The sequence below is a fragment of the Meleagris gallopavo genome, chromosome 5, assembly GCF_905368555.1.
Source record: "Meleagris gallopavo chromosome 5, MGAL_WU_HG_1.1, whole genome shotgun sequence".
In the NCBI taxonomy this organism is placed as follows: Eukaryota; Metazoa; Chordata; class Aves; order Galliformes; family Phasianidae; genus Meleagris; species Meleagris gallopavo.
The window spans coordinates 8,772,740-8,789,201 of NC_139408.1; the positions used below are offsets into that span (position 1 = coordinate 8,772,740).

General features: G+C 43.8%; 1 protein-coding gene across 1 annotated transcript in view; it reads right to left on the reverse strand.

Annotated features, from left to right (window-relative positions):
- The window catches only part of SWAP70 (switching B cell complex subunit SWAP70), a 33,793-nt gene that overhangs the window by 4,490 nt on the left and 12,841 nt on the right, over positions 1-16,462 (reverse strand). The window contains 8 exon segments of the mRNA XM_085224151.1: positions 51-249; positions 996-1,162; positions 2,680-2,787; positions 6,062-6,213; positions 6,216-6,242; positions 7,562-7,670; positions 7,917-8,063; positions 11,366-11,593. Coding sequence (XP_085080277.1) covers positions 51-249; positions 996-1,162; positions 2,680-2,787; positions 6,062-6,213; positions 6,216-6,242; positions 7,562-7,670; positions 7,917-8,063; positions 11,366-11,593 — 1,137 coding nt within the window.

Genomic DNA, 16,462 nt, shown 5'->3' on the forward strand with positions numbered 1-16,462 from the left:
AATACTGCATACCTGGCCAACAGGAGAGGCTGATAAACAAAATGGCTCACCTCATATTGCTCAAGGGCCTCTTTCCTTTCCAGTTCAAGCTGTTCCAGTTGCTGCATAGCAACCTGAAGAGCCTGTTCCTTTATCATTCTCTGGTTTTCTAGCTCCTGCTTCTCTGCTTCTGTCATCTGAATGGTCTGTTGCTGCTTCAAGTGCCATTTTTCCAGTTCAGCTCTCTTTGCTGACTCCTCTTCCAGTAATCTGCAATGGGGATTATGGTGTTAGCTGCACTTTACAGTAAGCTGTAGCCATTACATAGCATACACAGAGGAGAGCCATGCTAATTATTTTCTTTCTTGGAAATTTTAATTAAAAATAAAGTCAAATATTGAGAAGCAGAGAAAATTTACTGCTTCTTGGCTTGTCTTCAGTGTGGCACTGAAAGTCACTCCAGCAGTGCAGCAGGCTCACTGCTACAAAAGGCTATTCAGAAAATTCAGTCAATGATGCAAATGCAAAACACTGAAAACCAAAGAAGAAACAAACGCATGAGTTATCTTAATTGTCTGGAGAAGACTAACTCCATGAAATCACAGAAAGTGAAGCTCATACACGTAACAGAAGATTTAACCCTTTACCAGTTGAAATACAACAGCAAGCTCTATTCACAGCTGCTACTTTATAAAACACACAACTGAAAATTTGTACAGAGTGACGACAATTTTCAAGTGTGGACAGGCACAATACATTGTGAAAAGTAAGTGAGCCCGCTCTTCTGAAGTTACTGAGCACTACCCCTGTTAGGGGCTAATAAAAACATATATAAAAAACATGTATGCCAATTTTGGCTTTTATAACTTAACAAAAGAAAATCTCCCGTCTTTACACTTTATTTCCCCTTCCCAGCACAGTGTGCAAGATGCAAACAGTCTTCAAAAGCATGGCACAGTTGGTTATTAGTGCAGGGGAGAGGGAACAGAAACATCACCACTGGGTAAAATACATACCTGGCTTGAAGTTTCCTTACAGTCTCTTCATCCTGACGTGCCTGTTTCTCAACCTCCAAAGCTTCCTGGAGCTGCTTATACATCTCTTCCAGTTCACGTACTCTCTGTAAATACTGTTCCAGTTCAGACGATTTCTGAGCGACTTGCTCTTCCATTTTTTGTCTCACCTAGCAGCATAAATTGAGGACATGTGAGAGTTACCATTCAATTCAGGTTTCCAATGATAAAGGAAGTACCAGGTTTTTCTCAGATGGCATTTTCAGAGAGACATTTTCCTGCAGCCTGCAGAGGAAGACCGATCAAAGAGAGCCTAGAGCTGCAGCTGTGGATGGTCATTTACACTTTCTCACTGCATGCTTCACAGGATTCTTACAGTGGTTTAAGCCCATCTTCAGTCAGTTTGATCATGAGACTTAGTGTACAGTGTACAGATACACACTAAACAGAAGGAAGGAAAAGCTTGCAGAGTGCCTGGACACAAAGGTGAGGGCACCTTAATTACACTTTTTCAGCTCATACAGCTGGATGTATGTATATCCATATCCATGTATACACATCCATATATGTATGTATACAGTGTGCAACAGCAAAGGGTTGGAAGTCATCTGGGGAGGCTGACTTAGCTTAGAGCAATTACTGTACCCAAAAAATGAAGGTAAGGACTACAGAAAAGTGAAGGAGAAGCTGCGTATCCACAGCATCATCCCACCTTGCCCCATCACTGACCAGAGCAGGAAATGAAGGGTACTGCAGCACCTGATCTGTCCCGCTCAGCTGGGAACAACAGCAGTCAGCTGTCATTAAACAGAGAGGAGAAAGTACTCAAAACTCTGCAGTTAGTAATGCATAACACTTCACAGAAGGTGAAGCACTGCTCCTGGCGCCAGCAGGAAAAACTTGCTTTCTCTTGTGGTAGAACAGTGTGTCCTGCTCCACTGCTGCTCTCCCTGGGCTAACCTAAATCTCACTGACCCAGAAAGCCATGGTGTCCAGCAATGCACGCTCAGTCCATAGCACAGCACTACACACACATTTGTCCTGAGGTGTTACTGCATAATTGCACTGACAAGACTACTTCTATTTCTTTTCCGCAGCTGACAGAAGAGCCTGTTAATGCCTCACTAAATCCCTGAAGACAGAAGAATTAGTTTTGGAAATCCTTGTCCTGGATTATAAGAACAGCATTTTAATGCTGCAAGTCTTCCTCTCATTGTGCTTGTGGGTAGATAAATACAGAAGAACCAGCAGTGTGAAGAAAGGAACAGTTTGGGGAATATAATCAATTCAGAAAAATCCTAAAATGCATTTTAAATTATGTCTTTGCTCATTTTCTATATATATACACAACATGAACTAGCCTCAGTATCTCCACCTGTACAAATAAGGAAGGATAAATTCAGCCTGCATTTATTTTGTCAACCATTCATTCTACTTGTGATTTTCCAGTAATACTGAAGCTCTGAATGCTGCGCAAATCGTGGAGCTGTTTCAGTTTTTTATTCCCTTGTAAAATTATTTTATCCTTACATCTCTAATAAATGTAATGCAGACTGCATGCATTCTCCAACCTCCTGCAAGTTCTGCTGAAACCTTTTGGTGACTGTGTCTGAAGGACGTCACTGCTGAGCGCGCTGACCACAGCCTGGAGTCGCAGCTGGCACCACTCGCTGCAGGAACCACTCACCATTTTCTCTCTCTCCAGCTCCAGACTGAAGCGATCCTGTAACTCAACTTGGGTCTGAAGCCTTTTCTTCTCCTCCTCGGCAGCACGGGCAGCTGCTGCTTCCAGTTGCTGGAAGGGAAAAAAATTAGGAAAAAATAATTTATCAAAAGTAAACCGTTTGGGGATATGGAATTCAATTATTTTTTTATTTTTTTTAAAGAAGCCTTCCAAAGCATTAAGGCTTCAGCTGTTATCTTTGTTTTTCTTTTTAATGTCTGAGCCTATTCTCAAAGTATCAATTTTAGTCTTACTACTGCGAGACAATTTTAAATTTATAAATAATAATAATTAAAAAAAAAAAAAAATCGACTACCAGATTTCCTCCACGTTTCCTTTGAGATCTCCATGACAAAACCAACAGAGAAGGAAATACAGCCATGTCTATTTTGTTTGGGGCAGAAAACTATTACAGAAAACCCCATTCCAGGCAGGACTGCACAGGAGTTCAGCAACAGTGAAAACACGCCAGCATGCACAGAGTTCATACAGAAAGAGGGAAGCACTAAATTGCCATGGCAAAGCAGAAGCACCATAACAAGAAGTGATTGTGCTATCATGAATCACACCCCTTTAACATGCCATAAATTGCCATCTAAGGTAAAAAGAATTATAGATAATCACCAATTGAAACTGGGGGAAAAAAATTCTTATCAAAGCTCACGCAAGAGAAACAGCTGCTGGGACCTTCACAACTTCTTGCAACTTATTTAACAGGGTTTTTTTTTTGTTTTTTTTTTTTTTGGCATCTTAGTTTCACAAATAAAGATTGCTATTGCATTTATTCTTTTCATCTTACTTCAATAGCACCTACTTTCAGAGTGCTGGGAGGGCTGGAAATGTACAAGCACCAGTCAAAACATTAACAGCACTGGAAACAAAATAACTCTTTCACAGCATTTTCTAAAGAAACTTATCTGATTCATGGGAGAGAACAGAAAACAAGTGCCCTTTTTTAACACACTAGACTGGGGAGTTAACTGCCACAGACCTTCAGCAAGAGAGGGACACCCATCATTAGATGAGCTGAGGGGAAGGCTCCCAGTTTCTTTTTAAGCTATAGAACGCAGTATAGAAATGCTCTCTTTTGAAAGGCTAAAACGATTCCACCAGTCTTATGGGAGTATTTATCCCTCCTCTGTCAGAACATCAGTAAGCCTACAATCGTGGTCAAACCCAAGATGCTATTTAAGTGAAGTTTCCTTCCTCACGTTCTAATTAAACAAACATTGCCAGAGAGAGTAAACATGTGCCAGGCTTTTGCCACAGCTCAAACAAACCGCTCTCAGCAGCAGCTCCCTGCTTTCCTTGCAGAAACCTGTGTGGTGCCTGGCCAGTAACATTACCTGGATATCACAGCGGCTATGGGGTTTAGGGAGAAGTCCTACAGTGTGAGGAGGGGAAGGGCAAGAAGAACACATTACTCCAGCAGGAGTTAATACAGCCCCTAAATCCCATTCAAGACCCCATACTGAAATAGCAAGGGTGCACAAGGCTTTTGCACGCTCTCTTGGTAAGAAAACTTACCTCAGTCTATTCAGCATGTGCATCTCAAAATTCCATTTTACATTATGAAAAAAGGTCTATTTTAGACAAAGGCACCTCTATTCTTCCGACAGTTTTTAGAGCAGGAGCTATCAAAACAAAATCCGGTCTCAGTGTGCACTTTGGCAGCTCTGTGTAGGGCTGGCTCTCAGCCACCTGCAGCAAACCAAACTCAGAGCCTGCCAAAACAATTCCTTTTCCTGAATCGTTTACAAAGACTTTTTCTTGAAGAGTTTTGATGTTGTGTTTTTTTGTTTTTTTTTGTTTTAAACTAATCAGTTTAAATTCTTCCAGCATAGTAGCTCCCAGATAATTCCTCCTAGCCATAGTGCAGTATTTATGTCAGAGACCAAATTCTTTTCCTTGAGAAGTCACTTCAATCCCACCCACTTTAAAAGATGATCCTTTGCCTCGGCTCCTGTTGGTTTACCCCTTGTGATTTCAGAGAGACATCCTGGAGCCTGTCAGCATCCTGCTGCTCCCTCATGAGTGCTCTCCTATCGCTTTCCCCTACCAACTCCCCAGGAAGACAATTACACATAAAAATCCATCCCTATGATCTCTTAACAGGTGCATTTCTTACCAGTGTATCTGTAAGTAACACAGGCTACCCTGGGAAGCACATCTGGCATTACACATTGCATGCATGTGGTGTATAAGGGTAAAATGGAATTTAGAAAAATGGTTTTCCGCTGTCAGATTCTCCTTTAAAACAAACAGAACACACTTGTCCTCAATGGGAATGCAAAAAATCAAATTACAAAGAGCAAACAAAAGACTCTTCAGACTAAGCACGGAGCAGAGATCTCGGCTGCCCCAGCAGGAGGCACTCCACTCAGCAGCCAACGTGTTGGTGAGCACTTGAATGGCTCTCTTCCCTAATTGCAAGGCACACTCTTTAAAAGGCATCACAGCAATAAAACACATCACACTCTCCCTGCAAGTCTTTACTAGGAAAAGATAGGAAACATATCTGAATTCAGATCAGTGTCTCTGCAGAGAACTACCACACACACTCCTCGTTCCAACGATCCATCAGCACATTCAGCCCACTGTCGTTGCACAGCCACAGCAGAGGTGCTTTCAGCCACTGGATTTAGAGTAGAAGCTGTCTGTAAGGAAATTACTCAGGAAGCCTTCTGCTAACGCTGAGAAATTTCTAGAGCAATTCTCAGGCTTTCAAAAGACAATCCAACATTTACAAGGAACAAGCATTTAACCAACATATAAATAGTATGTTTCTCAGTTCTGTAAATCTAACATCGCTACAATATAATTAAATCTACACAAAATATCAATTTGCAGCTTTGGAATCTTTGTAAATTCAACTTCTATCTCTAGAAATTAAGTCTGTGTGAGGAGTGTTCCACCCCAGATAGTTCACACAGCATTAGAAAAATAGCCTGGGAAATTCAGTGGGAAGCCCCCTGTCCAGCAGACATTTCCAACAGGGAAAAAAAACAAGCCAACAACCAAACAAAAGTAATTGAAAACGCAAGAGTCTCCAGCCCCTAAACGTCACACACGAACTTCAGTAACATTCATATGTACAGAGGACGGGGTCACAGCACACGGGTTACCCTGAGCCCACAGATCCCTGGAAATGGCTGCAGCAGGGCGCCAGGTGTTACTGTGCACTGCAGAATCCATTACCTGGGCACTCGAGCTGGCACAAACTCCCCTCCTCTACTGGAGTTTGCTTAATGTGACTCAATACCTGAGCACCAAATGGACTTCAGAAGCCCATCTAAACCACGGAGGCTGAGCCTAAAGTGTGCAGGTCAGCAGCTCGCACTCCCACCTTTCTCACAGTCTCCAGCTCCTTCTGCTTGTTCTCGTTGGCCGCCTGCAGTTCCTTCATCTGCCGCTCCAATTCCTCCTGCTCAGCCAAGAGCTTCTGGCGCAGTTCTTTCCGTTTCTGGCGTGCTTCTTTGTGGGGCGGAGGGCTGCCGCTCGCAGCAGGCTCACGGTGGTCTGTATGGCTGGGAAGGAGCGTGCAAAGCACAGGGAGAGTAGGAGAACATCACCGATGGGAAAAACCCAACTTTCCAGACAGCCTAGTGAAATGAATACTGGGGGCTTTTTCCTGTTTTAATGCGTGTTTAAATCAGAAACACAACCCCCTAGTAGAAGGAACTTGGCTTTCAATAGGCTGCGTGCCACAAGAAGGTCAGGCAGTTCCAAGGCATTCTGTCAGTTCTGATACTGATGTCCAACAAGCAGTGGGCAAACCAATTATTTGTGCACCTCACTACAGAAACAACTCCCACATTTCTCACTCCCTGGGTTCATCAAACCTAATCAAGAAGTCCAAAATGTTATCTAACATACATGTTCCCAGAACCGACCTTACACCATTTTTAGTCTCACAGGAAAACCAGTCTCCCAAGCGCAGTTCTCATTTACTTATATTCAAATAAGGAAATAACAGGCATTAGAGCTGAGGAGAATGTTTTTGATAGATATCAATATACATAGATGCTTTTGATATATATCAATACATGCTTTTTATCTGCCACAATAAAATAGATCTCATTTTGGAACCAAGTAATTCTTTGTACATCAGACTTCGGTGCAAAGTACATGTTTCAGGTAGAAAGGAAGTATGAAGCAGCTCCAAATAGCAGCAGTGTAAATATTAAAATGCTGCACATGCTTAAATATTGTTGGCAACTGTGGATTTGCAAAAGCCTCTGCCTCGCCCTGCGAAAGATGTGTGTAATGTCACACTGTACATTACCCAGGAAGGTCTCAGAAGAAGTAACTTCTTTGTGGTAATAGAAAAGGAAGTCCCAGCCTTACCCTCAGCCCACCAAGCCAAGCTACTTCAAGCAAAACTATGAAAGCAAAGCCTATTTATGATGCTGAAAGAGACAAGTTTCCCCTTTCTCCTCAAATCCAACAATTTCCTGTGTATTTCCTGCACTTCTCACCTGCAAAAGAACAGCAATACAGAAAAAGCAAAGAATAACAGTCATTTAACTTGGGCTGCTTGAACTGAGGCACCTGAATGAAAGAAGCCAATTCCTACCCTATGACTCCCTTCCTGAGTCACAGTTTCCTCAAAGGTCACAAAATGGAACCCCCAAAATGGCAAGACCAAGCATTTTAACTCTGAGTAAAGCACATCTCATACGGCTTCAGCTTACTTTAAAGCCCTGGATGCTGGGCAGCCTGATCTAGTGGATGGCAGCCCAGCCCATGGCAGGGGCTTGAAACCAGGCCATCTTCAAGGTCTATCCTTAAACTTAAGCCATTCTGTGATTCTATAAAAATAACTTCAACATTTTTGAAACCTTACCTTGAATCCACTCTTGTTTCTTCTTTTTATCAGAGGCACTGATCTCAAAGCTTTTATCAAGGCACTTTATGAGAAAAAGGCACTTCTTTCCATCTTTGTCAGGCAAGGCCTAGAATGTATGAAAAAGGATTGTTCCTGCAGACATCATTAAGTTACACCATCAAGCCCCATTTCTGCACTTATCTTTTACATATCTGCAAATACTAATATTAAAGAATGTTTACACAAGGAGCACAGACTGTTCCAAACAAAGTAAAAAAATGTTCTGTTAATAAAAGCTGTCAGAGGTCACAAAAAATATATAAATTCTTCTCTAGAGACAGTCATGGATGGTTTTCTGTTTGTTTCCTTTTACCTCTACACAACAGTTGCCGTCCAGTATGATGTCTCCCTTCTTGTCCTTTAGGTCTTCACTTACATAGTAGGAAATAATATTGGGTTTTAGTACAAACCATCGTTCTGTCCAGTTTTTCCTTTTGTGACCTTTTTTCAGCATATAACCCTGCAAAAAACAGCACATCTGAAAGGCCTGGCCCATGCTGAACATCTCAGTCTTTTGGTTACATGACATAAGAATTCCCTAGCAGAGTACACAGAAAAGTTAGCCCAAGTCCCTACAGACAGCCCCTACACATTTCTATCCCTAATACCAGCATGCTGCTAATTGTTTGCCCCATGAGAAACAGCTCCCTGATCCTCTGTTCTGCTTTCAGTAACAGGATTATCTGAAGAGCTAAGTAATTATTGTGCCTACTACAAGTTCTTATTATTTGGTGTCTCTGATTACTATTTAATTTCCTTCTGTCAAGCAGAGATTTGCCATCACTGAGATTTATGGCCAATAATTTAACAAAAGTTGCTATTAAAAAGAAAAAAATCAATCTATCCTGTTTAGATGCACACCGTGGTGACAGATGCAGATCAGTGTCTAGGCACTTTAAATGTAGACACTTTTTGGAATATTCCCAGGTACAAAGCAAGAGAAGGTCTACCCTGGCAGTGGTTCCACACGGCCTCATGCTTATTTTGCTGCACCCTGTTAAAGAAGTGATCCACATACACTGCTTCCGTGAGCCTGCTGGAGAAAATGGTAACAGAACCATTCTCCTGGCATCTGTCTGGATAGGACAGTCTGCACTTTGCCTTAAGGAACAGAGCTGTATCTTGATTTAAATAATGCCGAGATCTCTCTCACAGTATTTTATTTCCTGAAGATGATTGACTCAACTTTCTGATTAAGGAAAGCATTTGTAAGCTTGTCCTGAACACTGCTATTGAAAAAGTATTTCAAAACAAGGAAGTGAAGTCCACACGTTGTTGCCGAGGCCCATAGAACAAAATAATAAAAATCGCCACAATCTAATGACAACAACCAGGTATCATGATCAAATCATTCAAGTGTATCTCTGCTCAGTATTAACACATCTGAAACCAACAGCAGCAATGTATGTGCAGGCATGCTAGTGATCCTGCTCTACTTTCTCCACTATGGTGATGGCAATCCAAAATCCATCTCATGGAAAAAAGTTGATCACTCTTCCAGGCATCTGATTTTGTGTGTTCTTATGCAGGGCACTGCTGTGACCTGGTCAGGTATTACTGTACAGTTTCAAAGTTAGATGGTTGTTCAGCTGCCATTTCTGAAATGATATTTCCCCCCTCCCCCATTTATTTTTTTTCTAATAACATATTTTTAACTTGACTCTAACTTCTGAAGTCCAGTCAAACAAAACTGAAACATCCACATCAACAGAACTATGAGAAAGCAATAGAGAAATATTACCCCAAATATTTCAGGTTAAGAGAAAAATTAAGAGAAAAACATTCATGGTTTCCTTTCTATGTCTTTCAGCTATAGCACACTGGATATAAGCAAACAAGTATGCTCTGACAAAACCAAAGCTGTCTCTCTCTACAGGTCTGGGGCAAAGAACTCAGGACATTCAGAGAAGCCTGTTTGTTCTTAGAAAACAAAACCACACACACAGAGCTTGGCTGTGCTCAGCTCCTCCAGCCCACCAGCTGCAGCCAGAGCCCAGCCGTGCCTATTCCCTTGCCATCCCACCCCTTGCCCAGGACAGGAATGCACAGGAATGCTCTGCCTCCCCCGCACGCAGCCGGAGGTCCGGGTGGTCGCCCCAGGAGGGCGTGTGAAGGACTCCTGCAGCTTTGCCCTTCCTGCTTTGCATGATCCTGTCCATAACCAGGTGTCTTTCCCTTCCTTATACACTGACAGAATTTGCTTTCAAAGCCAGGCTAGACTGATATTTTCCCCATAAAACTGCTGCAAAATCTGCATCTATTATTTTCTGACAGCTCCTGGGGTTATTTTACACCAACTACCACAGAAGTAAAGGACGCTTCTTTCAGAAAGCTAAAATACAATAAAATCTAGTTGTCACTGCAATCCTCCTTAGTCCTAGAGACCCAGAATAACTGCACAACAACGTGGATGCTAAATGATGCATCACTCATAGCTCGAAGCAATAAACCAGATGACTCTGCCAGCTAAGAGCTACCAGAGAGTGTGCTGTGGCTGAAGCAGAAGGGTCAGCCACAGAGGAGCAGCATTCTCCCTTAGACCAGTGACTGGCAGTGGTGCTGGGCCACACCTTGCTGCAAACTATTTTTAAGCATTGAGAAACAACTCACAGGCACTCAGACATCCTTGAGAATGAGGCTGAGCCTCTCAAAGAGGAAAGAAAGGAGACAGTCAAGGGGGAGAAAAAAAAAAAAAAGAGAAAGAGACAATGCTATATAGGAACCGAAATCAGATTTCCTCACAAGTTGGAAGTGGAAGGTCTGATAGGACACTGACTACTTTATCTTCGTGTTATTAAACTGCAGAATGGTTTTACACTCATCTGACTCACTGTATGTGTGTCTGCCCCATCCCTCACCCCCAACAAGCAACCAGGAGTTAACAAAAATAGACCTCGGCATTGTTATATGGATATTCTGAAAGCAGTTCCTGTGCCAAAGCACTCTGATGATTTCTTCAGAATGTCTTTGCACAGCCTGCCAAGAATGTCTCTGTTTCCATCCTCACCAAGAAATCAAAGAAAAAAGAAAAAAAAATCAGGTAGAAGTCAGTGTTACACAGTTCTCTAGCTAAGCTCAGCTGTAAGCCCTCAGGTCCCCACAATACCTTCCAGTTTTTAAAGCTGTTCCCGAACGGATCATCTGGAAATCTGCAGAACCTAAGGGCTGACAGAAGCTTGCTGAGGGAATGGGACTCAGCGTGACTGAATACAAGTGAGCTGTGAGCTGCATCGCCTGCTAAGCACAAGAAAGGAGAAAGCTCTGCAGATCCCTTACACCTCTTGCCCTACTGAAGTGGGGCGACTTAGAAGAAATGCTTCAGCCCAGCATTCCTTTGTCCAGGCCACGCTGAATACACAAGTTGTATCAGCACAACTTCTATTTGCTACAGTGTTTATTTGCATCTGGAAAAAACATTTCCAAAGACTGAAGAGTTGTCACAAATTAAGAACTGGCAGCTGTAGCTACTCTGTCAGCTAGAAGGAACTGACAATACTATAAAAAGCTGTATTTCAGTCAGAACACACTTCCTTTTAAAATGGAAATTCTCCCAACAAGCAGCTCATTCACCATACTGCAATAATTACATCAGTTTCCCTCTGATAAAAATAAGGTCATACTAAAGAACCCTGATAAGTAATTCATCTAATTCTCCCCCTGCTCTTTATCCATCAGCCAAAGAAATTCCATCACAAGTTTAACATTTTCTACTTACGCAGTAACCGGTTCTATTTTAAAACATCAGTTCTCTGCAGTCCTTACCTGTTTGAGTACATCTAATATGAGCTCGTTAAAGACTTCGTTAACTGCCATGGACACGGTCTGTCGGTCCATGCCCTTACTGAACTGTCCGCTCCCGATGAGATCGATCAGCTCCCAGGCAGACAGACCCTCCCGGCTGGTGTTGAGGGCAATCTTGTAGAGGTCAAACTGCTCCTGCTGCCAACCCGCTCCCATTGCTTCCGTCAGCTTTTTAAGCAAGTATTCAATCTGTAAGGAAATATAAGCAGAAATTAATCAGTTTCAGCAGTCGTAGAAATCAAGAGTATCCAGAGAAGCACAGTTTATGGTGCTGAAACTCCTTACAGCTGTGTTCCCATTTAGGCACCAACATGGTGCACCACTCAGTAAAGACTACAGGACCCAGCAGCCTTCTGCCTCGGCTGAGCTCCTGGTGGCCAGCCCCACCTGCAGCTCTGCTCTTCATCATAAGGAAACAAATCATTAACCTGCAAGCCTCTTCTATACTCAGGTTCCTACAGGACACAGACCTTCCCTGCAGTACCTTCCAAGCCAGCACGACTGAGGTATGAGAAAGCAGGAAGTTTCAGGAAGCGTTTGTGGAAGAAGAAAAGCAAACAAATTACAAACAATAAAAAGAGTAAGGTCACAGCTTGGACAAGCAAAATGAAGAACCACTGGTGTATGACCATGTCTCAGTCTTCACCTGCCCCTGCACCACAGCACACCAGCTTGGCAGAGGCATCAAAAAAAACAGAAGAATCTATTTTTCACCTCCGCTTTTATCGTTTCCAGAATGAACTACTCTCCTTTTCCTTTAATCTTTCATCATCCTGTACACGTTACCACAATGTAATGCTTCTAATAGCTGCTCAAATTAAACACAGGAATAGAAAGAGGGAAAGAAAGTCGGGTGTGTTTTGTAGTTTGTTTTGCAGCAGATTACTGTTCGTTCACTCTTTACACACCTCATGTTTTGAAACTAAGCCTGCCTACAGCTTTAGCACAGGCAAAACGTTAACGGCTCATAAAGAAAACAATTAGTGAGAGTCTTTATGCAAGGACTTCTGCGCAACAAAGTAAAAACCGCACTTCTGCATTTCCTTCAGCGTTGCAGACAACACGAAGTAGAGCTCAGCCCGGCTGTGCACGCAGACAGAGCGCCCGGCACCTCCTGCAGCTCCGGGCGCCGTGCGCTGCTCCCTCACTGCCCGCGGCCGGGAGATGCGCGCAGCTGGCACCGTGACAGCGTGTACGGCCTGACGTGCCTCTCCGAGAGCAGCAGAGAATCGCAGAACGGCCTGGGTTGAAAAGGATCACAATGACCACTTAGATTCAACCCCCCTGCTGTGTGCAGGGTCGCCAACCACCAGAGCAGGCTGCCCAGAGCCACATCCAACCTGGCCTTGAATGCCTCCAGGGATGGGGCATCCTTGGGCAACCTGGGAGGCATAGACCAAATACTTTTCAGGACTTCGTGTTTTCTTTTGTTTTGTTTTGTTTTTTTCTTTTTTTTTATTCTCCACTGATCTTGGTCTGCACCGCTGGGGAGCAGAACACAATTCCTTCTAGGGCTGAGGAAGCCCAGCCCACTTGAATTGCTTAACTACAGTTTGGTCAGCTCTCAGCCTGCCTAGCACCTGGCACAAGAGGTTTGGTAGCACCAAGAACACAGACACACCCAGCACACCTCCCTGCGAGGACCCGGCTCAGATGTGCTTTGGATACCCTACACATGCAGATGCTGCAGCTTCTCCCCCACAGCTGGAGAAGGCAGATCCCTTCCTTCCCTGCACATCTGCCATCAGGAAAACACCCAAACGTGTACCAGGAGGCACTGCCTTGGCAAAGCTGAGAAGTGCCAAACCTGGAATTCAGCCCACATACAACTGTTCTTAGATTTCTGCAGCGTCCAATTCCTTTAAATACCTTTTCCCCATGCTAAAGTACAGCCTGCCCCAATAGGAGCTCTGCACGATGACCCAGGCTTCAGGTAAAGCAGAGGCTGCAGAAAGGAAGGCCCGACAAGGAGAGTGTGAGACCTGCCAAGGTGCTGGGCAGTATGGCAAAGAAGTAAGGCAGAACACACATAATATAGCTATCATGTGTTATCATGTTACACACTAAAAAAAAAAAAACAAAGTATCCTTTATTTTAATGTTATTTGTGCATATTTTTACTTTATTTTGATTGTCGGAACAAATGCAAACATTTAAGGCTACTCACCTCCCCTCTACGAGTCACCATCATCACCACAAATATCCCAAATCCCATTAAAGTACACAGAGTATATTTTAAAATACATTAACTCTGTATTTACATATTTGCATATTGCAATTTAAACGGTCTCAGACTGTATCCTTCGTTCAGAAAAGCGTGGCTAACCCAAGTCCCACACAGCTTCTGTAAGACGTCAATGCTGGGGTGGGGCACAACTAGGGAGCAGTGTGAGGGAAATACTGAGAGGTAAGCTGGATCTGGCAAATATGGAAGCGAACAAGAGGCCATTCATTATGGGCTCAAATGAGGAACCTCTGCGAGCCAACGATATTTCCCCTCCTCCCCGAGGAGACGTGTGAGCTCAGCAAATAACTGACAAATTAAGGCTGCTGGCTCACACACAATCTGCCCTTGTGGTTAAAGAGTAGTGTTGAAAAGCAAATGTGAAGCAATGTTTGCTGCTGTTCTGACAGGGCCTTGCTCGCTCTTTGATGCCGCTGGGGTTTTGCTTTAGGACTAATGCTGCGCCCACTGCTGTATTCCATGCTCTGTAGCATGGAAAACCAGTTCCATTCCAAACCAACACTTTTCAGCCAGAACTCTGCCAGCAGAAAACAAAAAGAATATAAAGCTCAGGGGCTCCTTAACACAAACTGTGCAGCCTGCCCAGCATCTGCTCTCAGAGGGCAGCTGTTCTCTCACGCTGCAATACCTACTTGCTTTCCACTCCCAGGTATCCCTGGCATGGTTCTCCACAGGGAAGTAAGTCTCAGAAGTGTTTCACATATTCTTCTGATACATAAGTGGGCCTCTTAGAGGAGGAAAAAGGAAAAATGATGTCAAGGAGGCTTCCGTGCCCAACAGAGCATGGCAGACAAGGCTATTCTGGTGTATGCTATTCAAATAGAGTTTGTGATATTAATAGTGTAGACAAAAAAAATTGAGCTGTACACAATTCTGTACAAGTAACATGGCAACAATCATGGCCTATTCCACAGCCTTCATCGGTTCCTTTCCCCACCCCATCAGAACAGCACACACTCTAAAATCAAACATTCAATTTTTCCTTTCCACTACCACCAAAAATCCCCGTATTTGACTTCATTAAACTTGACAGATAATAACTCCTCTGAATCAGGAGTTGGTGAAAGCAGTGCCTCATGCACAGAGCTTTCATTCTAGTTATATCAGTTTTGATTTTACTTCTTAATTGCTAAGGGTCAACTCCCAATATATCATTCACAGTATCAGATGCCAGCATACAGAACACAGAAACAAAAGAAGTCACAAAATATTTCTGCAGGAAACATCTCCAGAAGAATCACTACTGGCAACTTGAGACTTTCACCACTCATCACTTCATTTTCAAATGCACAGCAAAACCACACAAGAGTCAGACCTTCTTTGTCCCAGGTGGGAGGATTAGAGCTGACACACATTAATGCAGTGAAGACTAGAGCACAAAGAGAAGGAGACTATACAAATCGTGGTTCCTTAAGAAGCCAGACCGAAAAAGCACAGACAGGAAGCACACAAGTATTGCTTAAAAGACATTATGTGAGCACTGCATTACAACAAGTGGACCTATCTGCCAGTTTCAGTATTGAGGCAGCCCAGGAACACAGCTAACTACACACTGTAGCTCTCAGGCGATAAAGCATTCCCGAGGCTGCAGTCACATGTCCAGAAATGAGAAAGGGGAAGTGTTAGGAAACCTTCGTATACAACAGAAAACGTCTGGTTAAACAGCATACGGCCGAGTCTGACAACTAAAACGGAGGCATAAGGAAATCTCATGATAGACCAGAAATATTTTTCCCTTTTATGGCTGCAGCACTCCTCACCTCTCTTCCTTTTGTTTTCAGCTCCTGGTGGAGGAGGTCAGCCCTGTGAGGGCTGAAGGAAGCACGCGTTTCAATGCCTGTGTCCCAGACGGCTGAGTGGGAGCACCTGGTGGGGAAGAGGAGAAGCTCTCCCCATGCTCTGCTCTCTGAGACCAGGAGCCACACAGCTGCTCACTAAAGCTTTGCCCACTGCACACTGCTGCCATTAGACAAGAATTGTGCCAATTCTGGAGACCATCCACCAGAAACAACTCTTACTTGAGCAAACAAAACGCAGCATTGTTTTCCTCCAGTCTGCCTTCACTCAGCTTACAGAAATACTGCATCTCACACATACCACAGCTTCTCCCTTGAAAGAAGAGGGAGACTTGATGCCGTTTCACATTTCCTAGGGACACAAACACCTTAGAACAACAGACATTTATGGTCCCCTGTTCCTTCCCAGCTCTCCTCTCTCCAGCCCAAGGCCACCACCAGCTGAGCCTTCCATATCCCATGGGGAGGCACAACTCTTGTGCCCGTGACCCGGCTGCTTACCATGAGCACAAAGCTGCATCCCACCCCAGGTCCTTCCCCACACTGGATTTCACTAACCTCACTCACTCCAATGCCAGGCTGCCACCTCTCCTTACACAGCAGGGCAAGAGCCCAGGCCAAGCATTGCTTCTAGCTTCCAGTCTGACCTCTGCTAACAGAGCAATGGGGCAGCTTCTGGCCCTTGTGTTATCCCCCTCTACAGCTTCTAAATTTCCTCTTTGTAACTGTTTTCCTTGCTTTCTGTTTCCAAAGATTTCCTCAGCCTACGCCTCTGAAAGCTTTCCAGACTGTTCTTCCTTTTCTATTTGAGCAGCAGCTGCAGCACTTCCAATTTGCTACACACCCAGCACTTGGGCATGGAATCAAGCCCAAATGCTTTGCACTGCTCCTGGCGTGCTTTCTAATAGGAAAGGCCCAGCACAGCAGCACCTGTGCATAGGTACACAGCACCGGCAGGAAGGAAAGACAACAGCCTCAGCCTTCAGTCAAGGCGGTGCAAAGAAGTGAAATTGCACAC